We start from the raw sequence: 27,747 nt of genomic DNA on the forward strand, positions 1-27,747 counted from the left end.
GTGACCGTCTGACGTCAGCAGGTCCTTGCGCACAGTATTTACCCTCCCCCGTCACATTACTGCGGTCTTTCCCGCCAGGCCTCACTTGCAGATCGCCGATAGTCGCGCTCCGCTCACTGGCCTGGAGCCTCATCTAGGGTCCGCCCTCCTTTAGGGGCGGGGCTGCGGGCTGCAGAGGACACGCCCCTAGCAGTATGGCGCCTGTGAGGAGAAGGAGCCCGCGGGATGTCAGGTAAATCCTGGAGGGAAGGAGCGGGGCAGACACGGACTGAGCCCCGGCCCCTCAGCTCCGGCATCACCTCCACCCTGCGCCCATTCACCTGGCGCCATATAATGTATGGTCTAATGGCACTGCGATGACGTCACAGCTGTATATCCTGGACTATATACAGTGATGTGTACAAGTAGCTAACTCTTGTGTTACACAGCAGCTGCTAAACTAAAGCGACCGCCCCCCAGAGGGCCCGCGTGGGACAGACCCCCCCCCCCCCCCACTAGAGGGCCCCATGTGAGACTGACCACACCCCCTACCAGGGGGCCCCGCGTGAGACTGACACCCCCCCCCCCCCCCACAGGGGGCCCCGCGTGAGACTGACCCCAAACCAGGGGGCCCCGTGTGAGACTGACCCCCCCCCCCACTAGAGGGCCCCATGTGAGACTGACCACACCCCCCCACCAGGGGGCCCCGCGTGAGACTGACCACACACCCCCACCAGGGGGCCCCGCGTGAGACTGACCACACACCCCCACCAGGGGGCCCCGCGTGAGACTGACCACACACCCCCACCAGGGGGCCCCGCGTGAGACTGACCACACACCCCCACCAGGGGGCCCCGCGTGAGACTGACCACACCCCCCCACTAGAGGGCCCCATGTGAGACTGACCACACACCCCCACCAGGGGGCCCCGCGTGAGACTGACCACACACCCCCACACCAGGGGGCCCTGTGTGAGACTGACCCTACCACCAGGGGGCCCCGTGTGAGACTGACCCACCACCACCACCAGAGGGCCCTGTGTGAGACTGACCCCACCCCCCACCAGAGGGCCCCATGTGAGACTGACCCACCACCAGAGGGGCCCGTGTCAGACTGACCACCCCCCACCAGAGGGGCCCGTGTCAGACTGACCACCCCCCACCAGAGGGGCCCGTGTCAGACTGACCACCCCCCTCCTGAGGGCCCCGTATGGGACAGTTCACCCCCAACCCAGAGGGCCGCATTTGAGACTGAAACCCCCCCCCCAGAGTGCCCCATGTGGGAATGACTGCCCTTCCCCCACCCCCCAGAGGGTCCTGACTGAGACTGACTGTCCCCTCAGAGGCCCTGTATGGAGCTGCCGATCCTCTAGACAGCGGAGTGCTTGCTGCCGTGTGTCCAGGCTCTCTCTATATACGTCTTTCCTGCAGGTGCTGTATATAGGACGCGCTCTCCTGGCAGGCGGTACTTTGATGGACTCCGCTGCTCCGGTGAGTTCTGGTTAGTAGATCATGTGACTTCACTAGCACCAGGAGTTATTTCCTTAGTAGCCCAATGCTGCCAGGCGTCACCTCTGAGCCCCTGTTACAGTGTATAGGCTGTACTACACCCTTCATACATTTCCCAGAGGAACAACAGGGTTGCTTCATTTTAGGAGATTCCAGCCTGCAGTGTAAAGAATGGCGGATTCTCTGCTCATTAATCCCCCTCCTCCACCCTGAGCTGTCCTATAGGTTGGGCTCCAGTCATGGCCGCCCTCCTTGCCTGTGACCTGCTGTGTGTCTTCTCCATCACAGCCTGAAGCTTCGGTAACCCTATGGAGAAGAAGGATTTTGAGGCATGGCTTGAGAACCTGTCGGCGTCTTTCTTTACACTCACTGACCTGCAGAAAAATGAGACCCTGGATCACCTGATCAGTCTGAGTGGAGCGGTGCAGCTGCGTCACCTGTCCAATAACCTGGAGACCCTGCTGAAGCGAGACTTCCTCAAGCTGCTTCCCCTGGAGCTCAGCTTCTACCTGCTGAAATGGCTGGACCCCCAGACCCTGCTGACCTGCTGCCGGGTGTCCAAGCAATGGAACAAAGTGATCAGCGCCTGCACCGAGGTCTGGCAAGTGGCGTGCCGCAGCCTGGGCTGGCAGATCGACGACTCTGTGCAGGACACTTTGCACTGGAAGAAAGTTTACCTGAAGGCCGTGTTACGTATGAAGCAGCTGGCCAACCACGAGGCCTTCCAGACGGCGTCCCTCATCGGACACAGCGCCAGAGTATACGCACTTTATTACAAGGACGGCCTCCTGTGTACAGGTATCCCCTACAATGCACACTATGGGATAGCTCTGCCTCCTAGGTGCAAGTTCACACTGAGAGTTTCTGTAGCAGATTCTGGAAGCCGCACAGATTTCGGATTCTTTAGCCCTTTCTGCAACAACCACTAGAAATCCTCCCATTCATTCTATTGGATTTAGGGTAAGGGTCCTTCTTTAGGGTGCTAGCTAAAAAGAATCTGCCCAAAAACCTCAGTGTGAACATACCCTTATAATTACAGCCCACTCCAGCGGGCTTCTGTATATGGTTAGGACTACAACTCCCATTATGAGTCAGCAGAGTGACGTTGTAACCTTTGGGGTGTCATCGCTGCTCATATTGGGGTGTCTCCATGTCACTGCTGCGTATACGTATATAATACATCTATATGTAAACCCTCACAACTTGCAGCTTGTCCCTTTCCACCCCCCTGAGCACCCAGGTGAGCGGGCTGGGCGGGTACAAGGAGTTTGCCACATGTGGCTCTAGATTTCCACTTTCCTTTGCCGCAGGTTCTGACGACTTGTCAGCCAAGCTGTGGGATGTGAGCACCGGCCAGTGCATCTACGGCATCCAGACTCACACCTGCGCTGCCGTCACATTCGATGAACAGAAGCTTGTAACCGGCTCATTTGATAACACTGTGGCCTGCTGGGACTGGAGCTCAGGGGCCCGAACACAGCACTTCCGGGGCCACACTGGAGCAGGTAACACATGAAGACTTATGTTGTCATTAGTGGACTTTCTATGTTCTGCAGCATTTTACCCTGCCCTGGCCCTGTAGAGACTACACCCATCATCCTCCGGTCACGGAGAGACGGGCCGACGTTTTATCCGTTAGGGTAAGTTCACACGGAGTTTCTTGGTCAGGGTTTTGAGGCCGTATCGTTCTTCAGGCCACCGAGTCGCCTCGCTATTCGGCCTGAAGAAACTCCCTCCTCCTGCCCATTCATTGGGCCTAATCCGGAGCAGAGTGCGCGGCTGGTGCAGTGCACTGGCTTTCAGTCATGGCCACGCGGTTTTTGGATCGGAACCTGGAGCGGCCTCCCGTGTGACCTTACCCTTACTCTACAGGGAGCCTATGTCCCTCAGAGCTTCTAATCTATATGTCATTGGGGAGTGGGAGGATGATGGGGGTTGTTACTCTCCAGTCCCGGGCGCACACACTCTTAGCGCTCTGCTCTTCTTCAGTCTTTAGTGTGGACTACAATGATGAGCTGGATTTACTGGTCAGTGGCTCAGCAGACAACACTGTGAAAATCTGGGCCTTGTCTTCAGGAACATGCTTGAATACACTCACCGGTCACACTGAATGGGTAACAAAGGTAAGCACCTGCTGAGGGTTATACTACTTGTGTGATTTGGGCCCCCGAGATGTTTCCTTACAAATCCTCTGCTCCCCCAGGTTGTCCTACAGAAGTGTGAGGTGAAGTCGGTTCTGCACAGCCCTGGAGATCACATCTTACTGAGCGCTGACAAGTATGAAATTAAGGTAAGAACCCGAGCTGAGCCCTGCAAGGATGTGCGAGATCCTCCAGAACCGTTACTGAACTTAAGGGAAGAGGTCTGAGGCCTCCCAATGACAACACGACATAGACCAGGGGTCGCAACCCCAAAGACCAAGAACTCTGCGCCCTGCAATAATTGTAAGGAGATGGAGCTGCACATGAGTCGTATTCGTTGCTTCTATCGCATTGTATCCTTCTCTAGTGATAGGATCGGCTTTCGTGTGAATTTAGGACTGGTAGCCTTTTCCACACCTTTCCTGGAGCAGCGCGGCTGATAGTCCGGTGCCAGGTAGACCTGACTGTGGTAGAGGTGCTGGAAGTCACTGACCAAAGTCAGTCATTTGGATCCTCAGAATGGCTCAAATACCGAGCACAGCGCCATGTGCTGTATTGTGGCTGTGCTGGGTACTTGAACAGGACTGAGCTGCAGCATGGTCATCTGACTGATGGCTCACCCAAGCACTGCAAGCTCCAGCTGATCTGCGGGGGTCTGGGATGGCACACTTTACTAATGTAATATTGATGGTGTATACAGAGGGGAGGTCATCTATATAATAGCCTGGCTCAGGTCTCACCCTGGAGAGTTAGCACTAGCTTTAGGCTATATTCACATGGTCGTGGCATGATGCGGTCAGTTTTTATTCCTAGCAGTTTTGCAGCCATGGGGTCCTTCATTTATTTAGTAGCCCCACAGGCTGCCATGGCTTTGAAACTTGTCATGACACGGTCGTGTGAAAGCCGAGGCCACAGGATCCATTCACCCCTTGCCATGACACATCTGTACCTATAGGATGAGTCTCTTCTATTTTTAGCCTGATAGTTTTTCTGTCTTGTCTTGCAGATTTGGCCAATTGGTCGAGAGATAAACTGTAAGTGTCTGAAGACTCTGTACGTTTCGGATGATCGAAGCATAACTCTTCAGCCCCGGCTGCACTTTGATGGCAGATACATCGTCTGCAGCTCTGCCCTGGGTCTGTACCAATGGGATTTCGCCAGCTATGACATCCTGCGGTAAATACTCCCTTGCTTTATATATGGTATTGGTATAATGGAAGGGCAGATGCTAGAATAGAGTGGTTAAAGGGGTTGTCCCATCTCAAGGATCCTATCTATCCTACTGGTGGCTTATGTAAATTGCTTTAGAAATGCTGCTTTGTTTGCCTGCGATGTGACCTTATTCCTCCCATTGTTTACACAGTGTTGCTATAACCACGGAGATGTAGGACAAGTGATGTCACTCACTCATTGCAGGACAATCGTTCAGCTATCTCTGAGAGTCTGTTATCTCTGTGTGTTTCCATACAGATAACACTGAGTCCGCTGTGTACAAGCATCTGCATATTATCCTATCTGCATAAGTATTGTGATCCTTCTTAGGCCCGTTCAGCAAGGAGGGGGGGGGGGGATACTGGAAGTGAGAAGAACAGACGGCTAAAACACTGAGATGGAAAATCCCTTTAACAGTAGAATCTTCCCTGCCTGAAGCCAGTAGGTGGTGCTTGAGACTGTCATGAAGAGTGACTGTGACCACATAGCTGAGTCACATAGGGTGTGTTGATGGCAGCGCCACCTACTGGCCCCACGCTAGGGACAACCTACTTTAAAAGGAATTGTCGTGGATAACTATAAATCCCGACACTAGCCTAAACTCCCTCCCCCCGCCTACTTCCTAAATCACATAAGTAATGAAAGATGTATCTCCTACCGCCCCACGGACATTGTCTGATTATCTGGTGACTATCTGTTTCCGGAAACGCAACATCACTACTATTTCTCCATCAGCTCCGTCATACTTACCTACCTGCTTCCTTCTGTGGGGTACGGCTCCTCCTTCTTCCTTGATGTCAGTCTGCGCATACACAAAAGAGCCGTAGTCCTGGCATAGCCCTGAAGCCGACACGCCATCTCTATTGTGCAAGGGTTGGAGTCTATGCAATAGAGATGTAGTGAAGGCCACAGTGCTGGGACAGTCACAAAAGAGGAGAAGCCAATCCCCGCAGAAGGAAGCCCCCACAGGAAGAAGACGGGTAAGTATAATAGGGTACGGGGAAGGCTGAGTAAGTTGCGAGAGGTTAGTAGTGGGTGGAATAGCTAGGGAGACAGGGAAGGAGTGTGTGAGGGCCTACAACTACCAGAATGCATTGCAGCAGGAAGCTACGCCATGTAAACAAATGCAGAAGATGCCCGGAGCTCCCAGAAATCACTCAAAACACAGCTAAAGGTGTACGGGGGCACTTATTAACCCATTAATAGCACTTTCAGATTGCCTGGAAAACCCCTTTAAGCACTTGATTCTAGATTTAAACGTAACGAGAGCGACAGACCTGGAGGGCTAGTGGGAGCTGCCATAGTCCTGACCACCCCCTACTCATATTCTCACTGCTTTTCTCTCTATTTGCAGAATCATTAAGACCCCCGACTCCACAAACCTTTCTCTGCTTGGATTTGGGGACATTTTTGCTCTCCTTTTTGACAACCATCACCTGTACATCATGGATTTACGGACTGAGAAGGTGATCAGCCGCTGGCCCCTCCCCGAGTACAGGAAATCTAAGAGGGGCTCCAGCTTTTTGGCTGGGGAGATGTCCTGGTTGGACGGCCTGGACGGTAGCAATGACGTGGGGCTGGTGTTCGCGACCAGTATGCCGGACCACAGTATCCATTTGGTGTTGTGGAAGGAGAATGGCTGAGGGCTGCAGACTCGGCAGCAGATGGTGTTACCAGGATGTTGGGACTGCCGGATCAGCGAGTCACAGCGTCACGTGCATGAACCAAAGTTTCCCATCATGCAGTGCACAATCACTTTGGGTTTCTTTCATTTCCTTTGTGGGGAGACGGACAGATGTGTTCTTTGGATGCCGCATGATAAGTGGACACTGTTAGGTATTTCTCCATTGACCCTGCTCACCGCCACATTCCTGAAGGGGTGTCCGCCATATTGGCTCTGTGCATTTGTACTATAGGTTTCAGGACTGAATAGTGTTTATACATGTAATCTATTTTAATACAGAATTAGCCCTAACAACTTACTTAGCTAGTCTATGTACCTGCTGGGGGGGAGCGGCCGTCCCTGCCTGCTATGTAGTGTGATGTCACCTGGACACAGCAGAATCCACCCCCGCCCTGCAGCTCAATAAAGCTCCATATACCCCAGGAACATGTCTGCCTTCACTTACCTGACCCTTAGCAGATCTGTGACACTCTACATAGGGCAGGTTCACACACATTTTTGCGTCTTACAGGCAGATTTGCGATGGACAAAGTCAGTCTGCTCGTCCTGTGTACGAAACAGCCGGCCGATGATCAGACTTTCTGGATTAAGGGAATTGGGGGAGATGAATGCTGCCATATGACCAGTGGTCTGGGGGAGATTCTGCAGGCTCTTCTTCAATATGATGGTGAAGAGGATCCTCAGCTTCCGTAGGTGGGGACGGTGTGGTCATAATTACAAGGGCACTAGTGACTGTGGCTCCTGCCCACCTTCCATACACTTTACAAGCCTACCCAATTAAGGCTGTGGCTTTGCAAATCACAGCATGTCAATTATATCTACGGCAACGCCGGCTGCTTTCCCGTCGATATAATGGGAAGAGAAAGTCCGCAGAAGAAAACTCTGTGAACTTTCTCTTCAAAGCGCTGCGGAAAGAACTGCAATGCGATTACGGCCCGTGGGGCCTTAGCCTAAAGGGGTTTTCCAATGAGTTTCTGCTCTGGATAGGGGATAAATATCAGTCTGCGACTGCTGGGACTCACAGCTTCATGAGAATAGGGGCCAGGAAGTGGAGGACTCTGGCCACGTATAGCTACTGGTTCCCTTCAATCTTGGAGGTCCGGGGCTTCTTTTCTAGTTCCTACAGGGTACATGTGCTCCATTCTCCCAATTGCTGCGAGTTCCCTGTAGTTGGACTACTAGTAATTTGACCCTGTGGATAAAGGCAAGATGACTTTAGTGGCACAACCCCTTTAATAGATCAGCATCATCCCTATTCCTCCATGGGTCGTACTTTGTTGGGTGGGTTCAGCTGCAGACCTGCTCGGCTCTTCTCCCTGCTGTCTAACATGCTACAATAATGGACAATCTCCATCTTCATGACCTGAACCAGGAGCCGTTGTGCTGCAGATTTATCTTTGCAGTGTGTGAATGAGATTGGATCCTTTCCTACTACCGTATGCCGCCGCGGATATGTCTTATGTGTCCCTGGCCTTACAGTGCTTGCTGCTCTGGTCAAGCCAATAAGGTTCCTGCGGCTCCATCATGTGTCTGTGACAGTGGGGCAGATTTTTCTTTTATAGGCCTCATGTAGATAACAGTATTCTCCTCAGTATTTGTAATCCTTTTATTGTAGATTTTGCTGTTTTTCTTCCACTTTTGTTTTTGCCTGTGTGAATGGAGTCACATCATCACAGCAGCAGGGGTCTGTGTGTCCTGTACATATCACTACTAGGGGGGACCGACTGCCCTATGTTACAGCCCCCACATCATCACACTAGCAGGGGGCAGTGCGTCCTGTACATATCACTACTAGGGGGGACCGACTGTCCTATGTGATGGCCCACACATCACCACACCAGCAGGTGGCAGTGTGTCCTGTACATATCATTACCAGGGGGGACCAACTGCCCTATGTGATGTTCTCACATCATCACAGCAGCAGGGGCAGTGTGTCCTGTACATATCACTACTAGGGGGGACCGACTGTCCTATGTGATGTTCCCACATCATCACAGCAGCAGGGGGCAGTGTGTCCTGTACATATCACTACTAGGGGGGACCAGCTGCGCTATGTGATGGCCCCCACATCATCTCACCAGCAGGTGGCAGTGTGTCCTGTACATATCACTACTAGGGGGGACCGACTGTCCTATGTGTTGGCCCCCACATCACCACACCAGCAGGTGGCAGTGTGTCCTGTACATATCACTACTAGGGGGGACCGACTGTCCTATGTGTTGGCCCCCACATCACCACACCAGCAGGTGGCAGTGTGTCCTGTACATATCACTACTAGGGGGGACCGACTGTCCTATGTGATGGCCCCCACATCATCACACCAGCAGGCGGCAGTGTGTCACTCTATAGGCAGGATTGAAGTGTTCACCACAAGGCCTCCATACTCCAATCTGACTGTCATCATATCCCAGACAGATCCTGGATCTATCACTATAGAGGATACAGAGACAGTCTGTACAGTCCAGGATTATTCTATATAACATCACTGCAGATGAAGGAGACGGTGACCGGTTGTCAATGGTGCTACATGTAATGGGCTGCTATGGAGTCATTACAGTCCCATATATCATGAGGCGCTCAGTGTCAGAGAAGTGAGGATGATCTTGACTTGGGCAAAGAAGAATCTGTCATATTTCTGATGTTCACATTGAGGGGTCTCTAAATCTAATTGCATTCCATCTAAGTTGGGGGCTGTCTCTTCCGAGAGAATGGTGTCTGGACTCAGAGGTGTTTTTTTTGGCAGATTACCCTGAATTGGGGCTGTCCAGACCTCATGGTGGAGAAGTTCTGCTCTGTATACAAGGAGGTCCAATCCCTTGAAGGTTCAGGCTAGTGTATATCTTTGATTTCCATGATACTAGGGTATTGATGACGGTAATGGCCATCATACCATTCTGGCTCAGGGGTCATGGTTTATCCAGTTTATTCAGATGAGTCAAGAGACTTACAGGAGACTTCCCCAAACTCAGTGTCTCAGCTGTGCCCAGATCAGAGGAGACTCAATCTGACAACCTCCAGGTTGACTGGTCCTCTCTACATCCTTACTTATCTTAAAGGGGCTCTATCATTGGTTAAAGTCATTGTTAGCTAATCACATTCTTGCATAGGCTTTAGGCTATTCCACACCTACCTTTTGTATGTAAATCCCCTCAGTAGTTTTTGAATGAGCCCGCTTTTATCTATATGCTAATTATCCTTCTCCGCACCCCGGAAGTGTCAGCGAGCATCGTCTGCTATGTCTATGTGTGAGGGCAGAGGCCGCTGCTGGTGACTCCTCTCCCTGCCCTCACACACAGAGAACAGCAGACGCTGCTTGCTGACACTTCCGCTGCACAAGGAGGATAATTAGCATATGGATAAAAGCGGGCTCATTCAAAAACTACTGAGGGGATTTACATACAAAAGGTAGGTGTGGAATAGCTTAAAGCCTATGCAAGGATGTGATAGCTAACAATGACTTCCCAATGATAGAGCCCCTTTAAGGACTCTGAGAAGTTGTCCTGAATATCCTCACTGTCCACTAAGAGCAGTTACACCAGAATCCCATGGTGCTCCAGAAGAGAATGTCACTGCTCCAGGCCTTCCATAAGAGCTATTATACATGGCAACCTAGATAAAGGCTTAAAGGGCAAAAATGGACGACTGTTTTAACTTTTAAATCAGCTGAGGGCATTAAATAAAATAACAATGCATACTCAGGTATTCAAAACTATCCGTCGAATACTATTCGCTCATCTCTAATCCTTACATCAAGAGATTCTTGACTGGAGCAGCAAGATTAAGGCAGGTTTCACAAAGGAGTCATTCACACGGAGTAAAGTGGCGCTGATTCTGGCACAATAACTCGCGGCAGAATCAGCGCTGATAAAAAGCCTCCCATTGACTTCAATGGCTTCTGTTTTACACGCAGAACACATTGAAGTCAATGGGAGTCTTTTTATCAGCGCTGATTCTGCCGCGAGTTATTGTGCCAGAATCAGCACCACTTTACTACGTGCGAATGGACCCTAACATTGGATCTGTTAGGAAGGTGTCTGTTTAAAAAAAACAAAAAATACCATCATAAATCATAACAGGCACAAATGGACAGTAACTGGTGGCTGTGGCTGATGGATGTGGCCCATAGACCTCAACGCTAAAAAAAATAATGGACACTTGCTGTCCTGTGTGTAGAATTTTTTTGTCCGCTTGAAAAAAACGGACATGGTTGTAAACGGACACAAGATAAAATCCCACTGAAATTAATGGAAATTGCAAACCGAACAGCTCATGTCCGTTTCTAAAATCTTGCTGGCTCCAACGGTAGTGTGAACGCCCTCTATGACCCTGAATGGGATCCATCTACTGTCCTACAGGGACTTTGAGCTATTAGAGGAAGTTGATTTCAAGTTTTTTACCCAATCACATTTTAATTGGCCGTGACATCTGTCCAAGAGGGATCCAACGCCCAATAGGAGGCACCATTAAGATACCTTCTAGGATGTAAATCAAGTGAAACTATTTCTCTGACTTCACTCCCTGCACCTGTCAAGGTTTCTGAGGATATTCATAGACATGTGTAAGGATTTCAGGAAATCTTAGAACCCGTTGGTTACCTTTGCTGGAAAATACAGAAGTCTTGAGGCCAGGTGGATGACAGACGCTATGAAGCTCCCATTTGTTTCTCCAGGTCTAGATCCAGCAGATTTTGTAATCACTCCACAAGATCAGTGGCTAACTTGTGGGATGAGAGAATCGGAGTTTAGACCAGATTTGTAACGCGCTTCAAGGTTAGACCTTAAAGGGCTCGGCCACTCTCAGACCAATGATATTGTTTGTATAATAAAAAGTTCTACAATTTTCCAATATATTTTCTGTACCAATTCCTCCAGAGTTTTCTAGATCTTAGTTTTGGTCATGTGATGGACACACAGGATGAATGACAGCGAGCAGCGATCTAGAAATCTGCGAGGAATTGATCCAGAAAATAGATTGGAAAATTGTAGAACTTTTTATTATACAAACAATAACATTTGTCTCCCAATACTGAACTTAAAGTGGCCGAGCCCTTTAAGAGTCTGCGCCCTCCGGACAGTCAGTTCTGATCTGTGTTTTTGGAGAGGGCCTTCCCTAAGGCTTCTACTACCCATAGCCACAGTCCGAAGCTCCCGAGTCATTATTAGCTAGTCCTTCATATCGGGTTAAGGAACATTGATTAACATTTTTTTTAAAAATCAATAAATATTCTTTATTTCATGTATTAATCAGTTTCGGATTTCATTGTGGTTTTTCCTCACAGCGAGAAATCTCCTTCTCCTGAGGAAGGCTGGAGTACCGAACATGTCGTCCCACAGATATTCCGGGGAGAGGATCTTGGTGGGCTTGTGGTAGAGAAAGAATTTGTTCAGGTAGCTCTCGTCGTGCCAGATGGCCTCAATGTTCTTGGCCTTGTCCGTCATCATGGCGTTATGGCAGAAGTTGGTCAGCTTGTAAACCTCTTCTATGTTCCCCCCAAAGAAGCCCCCAGCATAATAAAAGTCTCCCTCATCTAGGGGTATGTAAGCCTCAGACTGTGGGCTCCGCTCATACGTGTAACTTTCACGTGGGAGTCCGTACATGCCTGGATGTAGTGTACCAAACAGGTCGCTTAAGATCTCTACCCCAACCTCATCACTGAACCTCATGTCCACATCCACACATACCAGGTAATCCACCTCATCTATGAACCGTTGGCGGGAATAATCCCGAAGCATCTCCATGCGCCTCATGGTGACGTCCTGCCATCTCTGGTAAGTGGGCACCCTCAGCACCACCATCTGCCGGCCCTCTGCCAGCTCTACCATGGGAATGTCACTCACACGGTCTGTAAATACATAGTAGGTGACCTTGTGTCCCACCATGAAATACTTCTCAGCCGTATCAACGAAGGTCGAGACAAACACTGTATACCTGCAACATAAGGAAGAGAGTCACTATATTGAGATTACATATAAAGTCACACTGTAAAGAGAGCTCAACGAGTTGGAGACAAGATGCAACTTCATCCATGTGCTTTTCTTTCTCATACCAAGTCATCGGCAGAAAGAAATTTACTGTTGGCCATTACAGTTGCGTTCTCTGAATGGAGACATCTTTTAGAAGGAGCTGATCATCCAGTAACTGTCCTTACTGACCACAAAAATTTAGAATTCATCCAAACAGCTCAAAGATTGTCTGCAAGATGGGCCTTGTTTTTCTCTAGATTTAATTTAATCATTTCTTATCGGCCAGGTTCATGAAATGGCAAGTCCAGCAATCTTGCCGAACCAGAGGAGGGGTCTAAAACAGAGTCTACTATTTTGTCTTTGAAAAATTTTGTAGGAATACTGGACTGCAAAGATCTTTTAACCATGCTCAGAGAGGGGGACCAGAATGACTCCTTCCTCAACCATTCTTCTAAAGATGTGGACCTTAGTTTTAAAGAGGGGTTTTAGAAGCAGGAACACAGAATATATGTCCCTGAATCTGCTCAACATGAAGCCCTCAAACTGCTCCACGATTCTAATCTTGCAGGGCATCTTGGAGTCATGAAAACTTACGACGTACTGCTTCATTCATTTTGGTGGCCGAATAGTAAGAACAATGTTAGAAAATATGTTTTCTCCTGTTTAACATTTGCACAAAATAAGACGCCGCAATCTCCTCCTCTAGGTCTTCTTCAACCACTTCCAGTTCCATCTAGGCCTTGGGGATCAATTTCCATGGATTTTATTGTAGACCTTCCTCCTTCTAAAGAAATGACTACCGGGCCAGCTTTGTGGACCGACTCACAAAGCTGGCCCATGTCATTCATTAATGATTAAGGAGATAATCAGGTTGCCTGGAATCCTGACAATGTTATTTCAGATAAAGGTTTTGGAAGAACTTCTGTACAGCTTTAGGAGTCACAATAAATTTGTCTTCTGCTTTTCATCTTCATTCCAATGGCCAGACAGAAGGACAAACTCTTGAACTCTTGAACATTACCTCCGCTGTTTTGTTTCCTACCTCCAGGATGACTGGGTGGACTATTTACCAACAGCAGAATTTGCCTACAACAACTCCAAACGCGGCGCGACATCTCAAAGTCCATTTTTGCTAACCTTGGCCTACATCCAGTATTTATTCCTAACTTCCCTTTTGGTAAGCCTATCCCTGCTGTTACTGACAGACTAACAACATTGCAAGAAACTCAGAGGAAACTAAGAGAGATGCTGGGGCTACACGGTGGCTCAGTGGTTAGCACTGAAGCCTTGCAGCACTGGAGTCCTGGGTTTGAATCCCACCAGGAACAACATCTGCAAGGCGTTTGTATGTTCTCCCTGTGTTTGCATGGATTTCCATTCTACAAAGACATACTGATAGGGAAAAAATGTACATTGTGATCCCTATATCATATATCCCTATATGGGGCTCACAATCTACATTTGGAAAAAAAATAAGAGAGATGCTATAAGAAGACTATAAGAAAGCAGCTGATAAACATCACAAAGTATCTCCTACCTTTAAAGTTGGTGATAAGGTTTGGCAATCTACTAAGAAATCTGAAATCACATGTTCCGTCTCAAAAATTGGGCCAAAAATTCATTGGACCTTTGCTTTTTTTTTGCACCAGTAAACCAAGTTACTTTCAGTCTCAAACTCCCTAATGGATTGAAGATACACCCTGTATTCCACGTATCATTGCTCAAGCAATTCAATGAAAACCCCTTTCCAGGGAGAAATCAGCCCCCTCCTGTCCCAGTAAAAGTTCAAGGGGAGGAAGAATATATTGTTGAGATAATTTTGGACTCTAGACTTTTCAGAGGTCAACTACAACATTTGGTGCAATGGAAGGGTTATGGACCAGAAGAGAATTCATAACAACCAGAAAGCAATGTTCATGTCCCTAGGCTTACAAGGGCATTTCATCACAGATATCCAGAGAAACCCGCTCCTAAGATGTCCAGAGGCCATCCTGAAAGGAGAGGACTACTGTCAGGACTTGAACCAGGGACTTTAATGTCCCAGGCTGCAGCTCTTCTAACTGAGCTATTCAGCTTCCTGGACGGCTCCTGTGCTGATCAGAGCCTGATTCCCTCTAGTTTCAGTTCCCGCCTTTCTCGTTTGCGCGGACATTAGCATCAGACACTAGCTGTCGGACACAGACGCTAGTGTGAACCCAGCTTAACAGAGTACAGAGTCCTGTATTCCATACAATGTAATAGAGTACCACGTTCCGTATTCTATACAATGTAACACAGAGTACCGCATCCTGTATTCTATACAATGTAACAGAATACCACGTCCTGTATTCTATACAATGTAACACAGAGTACCGCGTCCTGTATTCTATACAATGTAACAGAGTACCACGTTCCGTATTCTATACAATGTAACACAGGGTACCGTGTTCCATATTCTATACAATGTAGCACAGAGTACCAGGTCCTGTATTCTATACAATGTAACAGAGTACCGCGTCCTGTATTCTATACAATGTAACACAGAGTACCACGTTCCGTATTCTATACCATGTAACACAGGGTACTGCGTTCCATATTCTATACAATGTAACACAGAGTACCGTGTCCTGTATTCCATACAATGTAAGAGTACCACGTCCTGTATTCTATACAATGTAACAGAGTACCACGTTCCGTATTCTATACAATGTAACACAGAGTACCATGTTCCATATTCTATACAATGTAACACAGAGTACCGCGTCCTGTATTCTATACAATGTAACAGACTACCACGTTCCACATTCTATACAATGTAACACAGAGTACCATGTTCCGTATTCTATACAATGTAACACAGAGTACAAAGTCCTGTATTCTATACAATGTAACACAGGGTACCACATTCCGTATTCTATACAATGTAACACAGAGTACCGCATTCCATATTCTATACAATGTAACAGAGTACCACGTTCCGTATTCTATAGAATGTAACACAGAGTACCATGTTCCATATTCTATACAATGTAACACAGAGTACCGCATTCCATATTCTATACAATGTAACAGAGTACCACGTTCCGTATTCTATACAATGTAACACAGAGTACCGTGTCCTGTATTCTATACAATGTAACACAGGGTACCACATTCCGTATTCTATACAATGTAACACAGAGTACCGCGTCCCATATTCTATACAATGTAACAGAGTACCACGTTCCGTATTCTATACAATGTAACACAGAGTACCATGTTCCATATTCTATACAATGTAACACAGAGTACCGCGTCCCATATTCTATACAATGTAACAGAGTACCACGTTCTGTATTCTATACAATGTAACACTCCAGGTTTCATGCATTTCCGCACATCATCTTTTTTTCTTACTTTTTTATTGCAAATACAGTGATTCCAACCCGGACCTTTCTTTGGGCAAGCTGTGCATTCAGTATGTCCAGGTTGTAGGTGTCATTCCAGACTATGGGCGCCAGCCATGGGGACAGTAAGAGAACGTCCGTCCGTCTGTGGAGACAATCATTGTGATGGTTATGACTTATCATATCATTATACGTGAGGCCACATATAGGAAGATGTCTTGGGGCTACTCACTGTGGCTTTCCTGTATCCGGATGATTGTACACAATTCTACAAAATAAAACAGAAGTTCTTGTTAGAAGTTTTGGAGAGGTGATGTCATACGTCTGTGAGATTTATTACATCTGTGATGTCACCGCTGTATCTCACTCCTCCCTGTTTCTTCTATTACTGCAGACATTTCCAGACAGCTAAGACTATACATTCATGACCTACACTTGGACATCAAAGCATGGCTGACTGCTCTAACTCCTGGGAACATCAATGACTTTACCTTGGAAGCTTCAGGTCTCTTAGTAGATCCAGAGCGTGGGCTCCTTGAGACATGTTTGCTGCATCAGAGCTGTGGAAACTGTGTGGAAACAGTGAATGGCAAATTTCATGACTGATTTAAGGTCCCTGGTTCATGGTAGTCTCCTAATCCACTGCTCATCCCCCTCTTCCTCCCCTCCATCTTTTCTTTAAGAGGTCTATGTACTCTCTGTGCTAGTGTCAAATTTAGGGGAGTGGGGACTGTGTACATCTCTGATACAATCGATCAATGGCTGACCACTGGATGTCCACGCCTGGCTTGTCTTCTGCACGTTGTGGGTCTTCTCTTGCTGAAGCTCCTCATTCTTCTCTCTTATTTTGCCTTTGATAAACATCTACCTGTCTATTCATGAAGCTCAATCTGAAGACTCATGGCCGCATCCTTTTGGCTCCTTATACAGCTCTGCTACATTGAATCTCCTACACATCGCAGCCATTTTCGAACATGATGGAAGTATGATAATAAATTATATTGGAAGAATCCAGCCCTGAAAGATTCTCTAGTGACTTGTTCAGGGCCAAGGAACTGACGCAAGATTAATGTGGTGCCAATTGTCAAAAAGGGCTCAAGCTCCTCCCCAGGTAAGTACAGATGGGCGAGTTTACCGTCCATTGTGGGGAGACTGGGGGGCTGCTAAGCAACTTTATACAGGAGGATGTGACTGTATGTAATATTATAGGTGACAGTACAGACTATATACAGCAGGATGTGACTATATGTAATATTATAGGTGACAGTACAGACTATATACAGCAGGATGTGACTATCCCATCGTACTAATATTATAAATGTAATAATTTGAATGTTTCTTCCTCAATCAGGTAAAAATGGCTGAATGGATTTGGATGCCATGTGTCCCATAGATACTCTGTAACCTGGAGTAACACATCGGCTACTTTGTATCCCGGTAAATGACATGGCTTCACCACTGTTATGGAGTTATGGTCACATACTATATTACACTGCTCCTGCCGCTACTTATCTCAGGTCCCAGGACTGTTATCTCTCTATGTAACACTCAGCTAATCCTCAGTCCATTGTGTACAAGCATCTGCATATTATCTGATCTGCTCCAGGCAGTGCTGACACACTGGAGGGGAAAACACCTTTAATCCACATTGGCAGTTTGCTAATATTAAACATGGCGGGAAAAAGAAAATCTAATTTGTTGCAAAATTCTAAAACAAAGAGGGCTATGAAGGAGCCAGAAGTCACAGAGTTCTCCTCAAGTGGAGCTGATGGGGATCATCGGCGCCAACAACACGCTCATTATATGGCGTCCCTGCGAGCTGTTGAGGTGCCGCAAAAATCACAGGCACGGTGCAAGAAACAAGTTCAGCAGCAGGACAGCTTTGAGAGCTGCCGAAAAGCCGGAGGAGGCAAACCATCGACGGCAGCAATTTGCTGAATATAGGCGGATCATCGACGCCAACAACACGCAGACGAAGTCGCAGACAGAGGCTAGTATGTAATATTATAAGTGACAGTACAGACTATATACAGTAGGATGCGACTATATATAATATTGTAGGTGACAGTACAGACTATATATAGTATTATAAGTGATAGTACAGTCTATGTACAGGTATATGTCACTGTATATAATATTTTAACTCACAGGACAGACTATATATACTTACATACATAAATATGTGGCAGCATGGTTTTACTAAACACATAAGTTGTCAGATTTAGCTGATTTGCTTTTAGTAATCAGTATTAGTAGTTTGGACGAGGGGAGGCTGTGGATATAGCAGACAGAGGGGAGGCTGCGGATATAGCGGACGACGGGAGGCTATGGATATAGCGGACAGGGGGGAGGCGGTGGATATAGCGGGAGGCTGTGGATATAGCGGACAGGGGGGAGGCTGTGGATATAGCGGACATGGGGGAGGCTGTGGATATAGCGGACAGGGGGGAGGCTGTGGATATAGCGGACGACGGGAGGCTATGGATATAGCGGACAGGGGGGAGGCGGTGGATATAGCGGGAGGCTGTGGATATAGCGGACAGGGGGGAGGCTGTGGATATAGCGGACATGGGGGAGGCTGTGGATATAGCGGACAGGGGGGAGGCTATGGATATTATTGTTCCTGTCCCTCACAAACGTTTAATGGGTAAAATCAGACAAATAAATGAAGTCAGCTGCATCCAGAATGATGATGAAGAATTCCGTGGTAAATAAAATATAACTTTTATTCCATAAATTAAATAAAAAGGTTACATGGCAACCATAGTGTCAGGTCTGGTATTAAAAGCGACGCGTTTCGGGACTTTCGTCCCTTCCTCTCGGCTTTTTATTTAATTTATGGAATAAAAGTTATATTTTATTTACCACGGAATTCTTCATCATCATTCTGGATGCAGCTGGCTTCATTTATTTGTCAAAGAATTTCTATCAAGACGGGTCGAGTCCATGGTCGAGAGTTCTGGTCAATGACTGCAGCTCAGATTAGTCCTCTGCAATATGTGGTGTACCCCAGGGGTCAGTCACCTCTAATCTCTAGATCCCACGTCACCTCCTGCGCGCTTGACCCAATCCAGTCACATCTCATCCCAAACCTGCCGCTCCCCTCTGCCAATCCCTTCACTGACTACCCATCGCCCAGCAAATACGCTTAAGAATGTTAATGCTGACATACAAAGCCATCCTCACCTGTGTCCTCCATATATCTCTGACCTCATCCACACCTGTCCTCTCCATATATCTCTGACCACACATGTCCCCTCCATATATCTCTGACCTCACCTGTCCCCTCCATATATCTCTGACCTAATCTCCCACTACCTGCCCACACGTAACCTCAGATCCTCCATAGACCTCCTACTCCACTCTGCTCTTGTCCGCTCCTCACACCACCATCCCTGTACTCTGGAACTCTTTACCACAACACACAAGAATTCACAATTAGTAGCATTAAGAGGGCTCTGAATACTCGTCTCTTCGTCTCTTCAGCAAGGCCTACAACCTCCAATAACACTACTGACACCACAACAGCATCTGAACAGTCTCTCCCATTCCTGACTGAATTTATCCCCCATCCCTCATAGATTGTAAGCCATTGTGGGAAGGGTCCTTACTCCTCTATTGTTCTACTATCCCCTCCCTCAGTTACAGCCAAGACTGGTGATCCCAGGGCCATCTTGGTATATATGACCACAGTCACACAGACCTCCGGCCCCGGCATTTAGTGTTGGTGTATACATATATGTAACAGATATAGACTTATTGTGTTAAACTGTGTTGGAGGAACTTACAGCTTCCGGACATTAGATGGTGATGTTCTTATTGTTATGTGCTGAATACAGTATCATTGTATGCTATGGAGACTTGTCTGTTCTCACCATGCTGTATATCTATAGTTAGTTCCTTTCCAGTGTGTGTTTCTTGTGTTGCTGTATAGACATGCTGATGTTACCTCATGTTCTTAAGGAGCGTTCACACTACCGTCGGTGTCCGACAGCTAGTGTCCGCTGCTAATGTCCGTGCAAGATTCTGAATGGATATTAGCAGCGGACACTAGCTGTCGGACACCGATGGTAGTGTGAACGCCCCCTTAGAAGTAAACTACAGATTATCCCATATAATCTACTCTCACAAGCTTTCTTCTGCGACTACACTGTGCAACATTTAGCAGTATGAAGCCCCTTGTCCCTCAGCCTCTTGCCCTGGTCATTGAGCGCCCCTCTCCATCACATCCCAATGTAACTTCAGCTATGTCCATTAGAGTTGATGGCAGCAGATAAGATACCAGGGACCCAACAGCCATCTCTATAATGGTGGATGTGACTATATGAAGATGCCTTCCTGTGCCATATGCTGCATATCCCGGGGCTGTTATAGCCCGGTGACGTGGAGTGGATGATATGAAGAGAGTGTCATATATAGTATTGGTCATCTAGCACCTGTTGTTGTGTATATACTCACTGTGCCCTGCAGGAGAACATCACCCCGGGGTGCCAATCGCTGCCCTTCATACTGTACCTGGGGGAGAGAAAACCCCGATTATTGTCCCTATAACAGTCTCACACACAACTTTGTAGGTCAGATGAGCTTAGGCAAATAAAAAAGGTCTATGACAATGTAAATCACATCTTATGCTCCAGTCACATCTAAAGCTGCTGTCACAATTCTGACATTACATCATGACTTTTACTCTAGTCACATCTAGAGCTGCATTAGCAACTTTACTAGTTATCTGTCAACAAGAAAATGACGTCCTTCATGTGAAAGCAGGAAAGGATCACATGATCTCGGGATCGGGCGGACTATACCCTAATGCTTTGCAAGCAGGAGACAGCTAATCAGAAGGGACTATAGGTCAGAGGTCACTGATCAACCATACGCCTTTTTTGGGGTTAGATTAGAGAGATAGGAAGAAAGACCCAAAAAACCTGAGATTGTGAAGTTACATTTGATAGTGACACATTGTATGTTGTGTAAGTGGTAAAACCGAATCGATTCGATTTATTGTTAATTATGAAAAAAATAGAAAATGTGGTAAAATTTGAAAAAATATGAAATATTGAAAGTTTGAGATGATCTGCTTATCCTACATATAGTCAGAGCGGCCAGATAACCTCACCAATCTAGTTTATCATATCTCATATAACATAACCTGTAGATAGGACACTATATACAATCTGCTCCTCTATAACCTGTAGATAGGACACTATATACAATCTGCTCCTCTATAACCTGTAGATAGGACACTATATACAATCTGCTCCTCTATAACCTGTAGATAGGACACTATATACAATCTGCTCCTCTATAACCTGTAGATAGGACACTATATACAATCTGCTCCTCTATAACCTGTAGATAGGACACTATATACAATCTGCTCCTCTATAACCTCTAGATAGGACACTATATACAATCTGCTCCTCTATAACCTCTAGATAGGACACTATATACAATCTGCTCCTCTATAACCTGTAGATAGGACACTATATACAATCTGCTCTATAACCTGTAGATAGGACACTATATACAATCTGCTCTATAACCTGTAGATAGGACACTATATACAATCTGCTCTATAACCTGTAGATAGGACACTATATACAATCTGCTCTATAACCTGTAGATAGGACACTATATACAATCTGCTCTATAACCTGTAGATAAGACACTATATACAATCTGCTCCTCTATAACCTGTAGATAGGACACTATATACAATCTGCTCCTCTATAACCTGTAGATAGGACACTATATACAATCTGCTCCTCTATAACCTGTAGATAGGACACTATATACAATCTGCTCCTCTATAACCTGTAGATAGGACACTATATACAATCTGCTCCTCTATAACCTGTAGATAGGACACTATATACAATCTGCTCCTCTATAACCTGTAGATAGGACACTATATACAATCTGCTCCTCTATATCCTGTAGATAGGACACTATATACAATCTGCTCCTCTATAACCTGTAGATAGGACACTATATACAATCTGCTCCTCTATAACCTGTAGATAGGACACTATATACAATCTGCTCCTCTATAACCTGTAGATAGGACACTATATACAATCTGCTCCTCTATAACCTGTAGATAGGACACTATATACAATCTGCTCCTCTATAACCTGTAGATAGGACACAATATACAATCTGCTCCTCTATAACCTGTAGATAGGACACTATATACAATCTGCTCCTCTATAACCTGTAGATAGGACACTATATATACAATCTGCTCCTCTATAACCTGCTGACACTATTTTCATAGAAATATGAAATACACAAGTCCATTGAGAACTCACCACCAAAGTGAGAACACCACAAGAGCCACCAAATAGTTGATATAGCACCATCTCCTCCGCACAGTCTTAACACCTGTAATGATAGAGAAAAATATAGAGATCAAGTTGTGTGATACAGTCTGCTGAGCTGTGTATCTAATCCTATCATAAACAATGTTACTTACCTCTCCGGGATCCGATGTCAATCTGACAAAGCTGCGGCCCAGGCCCTGCCCACAAGAAGTGGGTAGTAGATCTTTTGACTTGGTCATTTTATAAGTGGCTCGCGTGCCGAAAAAGTGTCAGCATCCCTGGTATACAGTATATAGTCTTACCACTCTTACAGTATAGTGTGACCGCTCTTACAGTATATAGTGTGACCACTCTTACAGTATACAGTATATAGTCTGACCGCTCTTACAGTATACAGTATATAGTCTGACCGCTCTTACAGTATACACTATATAGTATGACCGCTCTTACAGTATATAGTGTGACTGCTCTTACAGTATCTGTGTCTTTAGCTGTATATCTGTAGAATAGTCACCTCAGGAGCTGGTTCTTACTGTAAGAGCTGTATATCTGTAGAATAGTCACCTCAGGAGCCGGTTCTTACTGTAAGAGCTGTATATCTGTAGAATAGTCACCTCAGGAGCCGGTTCTTTACTGTAAGAGCTGTATATCTGTAGAATAGTCACCTCAGGAGCCGTTTCTTACTGTAAGAGCTGTATATCTGTAGAATAGTCACCTCAGGAGCCGGTTCTTACTGTAAGAGCTGTATATCTGTAGAATAGTCACCTCAGGAGCCGGTTCTTACTGTAAGAGCTGTATATCTGTAGAATAGTCACCTCAGGAGCCGGTTCTTACTGTAAGAGCTGTATATCTGTAGAATAGTCACCTCAGGAGCCGGTTCTTTACTGTAAGAGCTGTATATCTGTAGAATAGTCACCTCAGGAGCCGGTTCTTTACTGTAAGAGCTGTATATCTGTAGAATAGTCACCTCAGGAGCCGGTTCTTTACTGTAAGAGCTGTATATCTGTAGAATAGTCACCTCAGGAGCCGGTTCTTACTGTAAGAGCTGTATATCTGTAGAATAGTCACCTCAGGAGCCGGTTCTTACTGTAAGAGCTGTATATCTGTAGAATAGTCACCTCAGGAGCCGGTTCTTACTGTAAGAGCTGTATATCTGTAGAATAGTCACCTCAGGAGCCGGTTCTTACTGTAAGAGCTGTATATCTGTAGAATAGTCACCTCAGGAGCCGGTTCTTTACTGTAAGAGCTGTATATCTGTAGAATAGTCACCTCAGGAGCCGTTTCTTACTGTAAGAGCTGTATATCTGTAGAATAGTCACCTCAGGAGCCGGTTCTTACTGTAAGAGCTGTATATCTGTAGAATAGTCACCTCAGGAGCCGGTTCTTACTGTAAGAGCTGTATATCTGTAGAATAGTCACCTCAGGAGCCGGTTCTTTACTGTAAGAGCTGTATATCTGTAGAATAGTCACCTCAGGAGCCGGTTCTTTACTGTAAGAGCTGTATATCTGTAGAATAGTCACCTCAGGAGCCGGTTCTTTACTGTAAGAGCTGTATATCTGTAGAATAGTCACCTCAGGAGCCGGTTCTTACTGTAAGAGCTGTATATCTGTAGAATAGTCACCTCAGGAGCCGGTTCTTACTGTAAGAGCTGTATATCTGTAGAATAGTCACCTCAGGAGCCGGTTCTTACTGTAAGAGCTGTATATCTGTAGAATAGTCACCTCAGGAGCCGGTTCTTACTGTAAGAGCTGTATATCTGTAGAATAGTCACCTCAGGAGCCGGTTCTTTACTGTAAGAGCTGTATATCTGTAGAATAGTCACCTCAGGAGCCGTTTCTTACTGTAAGAGCTGTATATCTGTAGAATAGTCACCTCAGGAGCCGGTTCTTACTGTAAGAGCTGTATATCTGTAGAATAGTCACCTCAGGAGCCGGTTCTTACTGTAAGAGCTGTATATCTGTAGAATAGTCACCTCAGGAGCCGGTTCTTTACTGTAAGAGCTGTATATCTGTAGAATAGTCACCTCAGGAGCCGGTTCTTTACTGTAAGAGCTGTATATCTGTAGAATAGTCACCTCAGGAGCCGGTTCTTTACTGTAAGAGCTGTATATCTGTAGAATAGTCACCTCAGGAGCCGGTTCTTACTGTAAGAGCTGTATATCTGTAGAATAGTCACCTCAGGAGCCGGTTCTTACTGTAAGAGCTGTATATCTGTAGAATAGTCACCTCAGGAGCCGGTTCTTACTGTAAGAGCTGTATATCTGTAGAATAGTCACCTCAGGAGCCGGTTCTTACTGTAAGAGCTGTATATCTGTAGAATAGTCGCCTCAGAAGCCGGTTCTTACTGTAAGAGCTGTATATCTGTAGAATAGTCACCTCAGGAGCCGGTTCTTTACTGTAAGAGCTGTATATCTGTAGAATAGTCACCTCAGGAGCCGGTTCTTACTGTAAGAGCTGTATATCTGTAGAATAGTCACCTCAGGAGCAGGTTCTTACTGTAAGAGCTGTATATCTGTAGAATAGTCGCCTCAGAAGCTGGTTCTTCACTGTAAGAGCTGTATATCTGTAGAATAGTCACCTCAGGAGCAGGTTCTTACTGTAAGAGCTGTATATCTGTAGAATAGTCGCCTCAGAAGCTGGTTCTTCACTGTAAGAGCTGTATATCTGTAGAATAGTCGCCTCAGAAGCTGGTTCTTCACTGTAAGAGCTGTATATCTGTAGAATAGTCGCCTCAGAAGCTGGTTCTTTACTGTATGAGCTGTATATCTGTAGAATAGTCACCTCAGGAGCCGGTTCTTTACTGTAAGAGCTGTATATCTGTAGAATAGTCACCTCAGGAGCCGGTTCTTACTGTAAGAGCTGTATATCTGTAGAATAGTCACCTCAGGAGCCGGTTCTTTACTGTAAGAGCTGTATATCTGTAGAATAGTCACCTCAGGAGCCGGTTCTTACTGTAAGAGCTGTATATCTGTAGAATAGTCACCTCAGGAGCCGGTTCTTTACTGTAAGAGCTGTATATCTGTAGAATAGTCACCTCAGGAGCCGGTTCTTACTGTAAGAGCTGTATATCTGTAGAATAGTCACCTCAGGAGCCGGTTCTTACTGTAAGAGCTGTATATCTGTAGAATAGTCACCTCAGGAGCAGGTTCTTACTGTAAGAGCTGTATATCTGTAGAATAGTCGCCTCAGAAGCTGGTTCTTCACTGTAAGAGCTGTATATCTGTAGAATAGTCACCTCAGGAGCAGGTTCTTACTGTAAGAGCTGTATATCTGTAGAATAGTCGCCTCAGAAGCTGGTTCTTCACTGTAAGAGCTGTATATCTGTAGAATAGTCGCCTCAGAAGCTGGTTCTTCACTGTAAGAGCTGTATATCTGTAGAATAGTCGCCTCAGAAGCTGGTTCTTCACTGTAAGAGCTGTATATCTGTAGAATAGTCGCCTCAGAAGCTGGTTCTTTACTGTATGAGCTGTATATCTGTAGAATAGTCACCTCAGGAGCCGTTTTTTTTTTACTGTAAGAGCTGTATATCTGTAGAATAGTCACCTCAGGAGCTGGGTCTTACTGTAAGAGCTGTATATCTGTGGAATAGCCTAGCTATGAGGCTGGACATGGAGTTGGGTTTGCAGCTGGTTGTAGGGTGAGATGGATATATGTAGCATTGGCCCCTAGTATACAGGTGCAGTTGTTCAGCCTCTTCCGTGCACCTCGCCCTACAAACAGCTCCCAGCAATCTAGAAAATCCCTTCGTTGCAACCTGAAAGATTGTCCAGCCAAGTATCGCGTGCAGAGATAACTGAAAGCGGCAGCAAATATTACTAAGATGTCTGACAGATTTGACACTTCCTAGTTATATACAGAGCTAGACGTTGAGCTGAATATAGGTATACAGCTGTATATATAGTGTCATATAGGGCTAGGTATACAGATGTATATATACTGTCATATAGGGCTAGGTATACAAATGGATGTTCAGTGACATATAGGGCTAGGTATACAGCTGTATATATAGCGTCATATAGGGCTAGGTATACATATGGATGTTCAGTGACATATAGGGCTAGGTATACATATGGATGTTCAGTGACATATAGGGCTAGGTATACAGCTGTATATATAGCGTCATATAGGGCTAGGTATACATATGGATGTTCAGTGACATATAGGGCTAGCGGCAGAGGAATGAAAAATTATGAGCTAAAGCCCAGGAGTGACAGAGCAATGTCAGATTGTTAGCAGTATGCACTGACACAGTGACCACCATTGTAACCACTGAAATGACAGGTTTCCTCTGACCACCCGCCATTATTGGATGATCTATGAGTGGCAGAATGACCTGGGCCCCCCTCGTACTCACGTTTGTGGCTCTGCATGGCAGCTTGTTCGATAGGCGCTGTATAATAAGCGGAACAGTGTGCACAGGTGGCAGCTCAGGTGTGATGGAGAAACCTGAAGCCTTGATAGCGACCAGCCCTGTGGGAGGGGGAGGGCTGCGCCTTGCTTGGGCCTCATACAGGTCTTTAGGGTTTAGTACACACAGTATACATGACAATGAGTGAGAGGCGGCAGGGGCTTCCTGTATTTCCAGTCCAGTCCTCACAGTCAGGGATTACAAAGGGTGGGGGGTAGAAATACCAGTCTGTACTACGCACCTTACTGGTGATATACAGGTGAACAGCACACCAGTGTGACAATGTATCTAAGACTATATCCACCGAGATGAGATACACAGCTCAGTATACAGTATCACACAGGATAGGATTAGATACACAGCTCAGTATACAGTATTACACAGGATAGGATTAGATACACAGCTCAGCAGACTGTATCACACAGGATAGGATTAGATACACAGCTCAGTATACAGTATCACACAGGATAGGATTAGATACACAGCTCAGTATGCAGTGTCACACAGGATAGGATTAGATACACAGCTCAGTATGCAGTATCACACAGGATAGGATTAGATACACAGCTCAGCAGACAGTATCACACAGGATAGGATTAGATACACAGCTCAGTATGCAGTATCACACAGGATAGGATTAGATACACAGCTCAGTATGCAGTGTCACACAGGATAGGATTAGATACACAGCTCAGTATGCAGTATCACACAGGATAGGATTAGATACACAGCTCAGCAGACAGTATCACACAGGATAGGATTAGATACACAGCTCAGTATGCAGTATCACACAGGATAGGATTAGATACACAGCTCAGTATGCAGTGTCACACAGGATAGGATTAGATACACAGCTCAGTATGCAGTGTCACACAGGATAGGATTAGATACACAGCTCAGCATACAGTATCACACAGGATAGGATTAGATACACAGCTCAGCAGACAGTATCACACAGGATAGGATTAGATACACAGCTCAGTATGCAGTATCACACAGGATAGGATTAGATACACAGCTCAGTATGCAGTGTCACACAGGATAGGATTAGATACACAGCTCAGTATGCAGTGTCACACAGGATAGGATTAGATACACAGCTCAGCATACAGTATCACACAGGATAGGATTAGATACACAGCTCAGCAGACAGTATCACACAGG

General features: G+C 46.2%; 2 protein-coding genes across 4 annotated transcripts; one reads left to right on the top strand and one right to left on the bottom strand.

Annotated features, from left to right (window-relative positions):
* Nucleotides 1–75: 75 nt before the first annotated feature.
* Nucleotides 76–6,955, top strand: FBXW2 (F-box and WD repeat domain containing 2). 3 transcript variants are annotated; one of them, XM_075260015.1, is made up of 8 exons: nt 76–232; nt 1,410–1,479; nt 1,776–2,285; nt 2,798–2,992; nt 3,477–3,610; nt 3,691–3,777; nt 4,635–4,804; nt 6,195–6,955. In XM_075260015.1, exons 3-8 carry the CDS (start codon nt 1,796–1,798, stop codon nt 6,481–6,483), a joined length of 1,365 nt encoding a protein of 454 aa, XP_075116116.1. In that variant the 5' UTR covers nt 76–232; nt 1,410–1,479; nt 1,776–1,795; the 3' UTR covers nt 6,484–6,955. The 3 variants fall into 3 exon arrangements, with proteins under 3 accessions (XP_075116116.1, XP_075116115.1, XP_075116117.1); XM_075260014.1 differs by having other exon boundaries at nt 1,410–1,469; XM_075260016.1 differs by lacking the exon at nt 1,410–1,479.
* Nucleotides 6,956–11,767: 4,812 nt separating this feature from the next.
* On the bottom strand, nt 11,768–16,421 carry LOC142185175 (histo-blood group ABO system transferase-like). The gene is made up of 4 exons (XM_075260451.1): nt 16,344–16,421; nt 16,085–16,120; nt 15,863–15,997; nt 11,768–12,452 (listed from the first exon to the last, which is right to left on the bottom strand). Exons 1-4 carry the CDS (start codon nt 16,394–16,396, stop codon nt 11,768–11,770), a joined length of 909 nt encoding a protein of 302 aa, XP_075116552.1. The 5' UTR covers nt 16,397–16,421.
* Between the last annotated feature and the right edge of the window lie 11,326 nt (nt 16,422–27,747).

This window comes from Leptodactylus fuscus, chromosome 11 (genome assembly GCF_031893055.1).
Source record: "Leptodactylus fuscus isolate aLepFus1 chromosome 11, aLepFus1.hap2, whole genome shotgun sequence".
Taxonomy (NCBI): Eukaryota; Metazoa; Chordata; class Amphibia; order Anura; family Leptodactylidae; genus Leptodactylus; species Leptodactylus fuscus.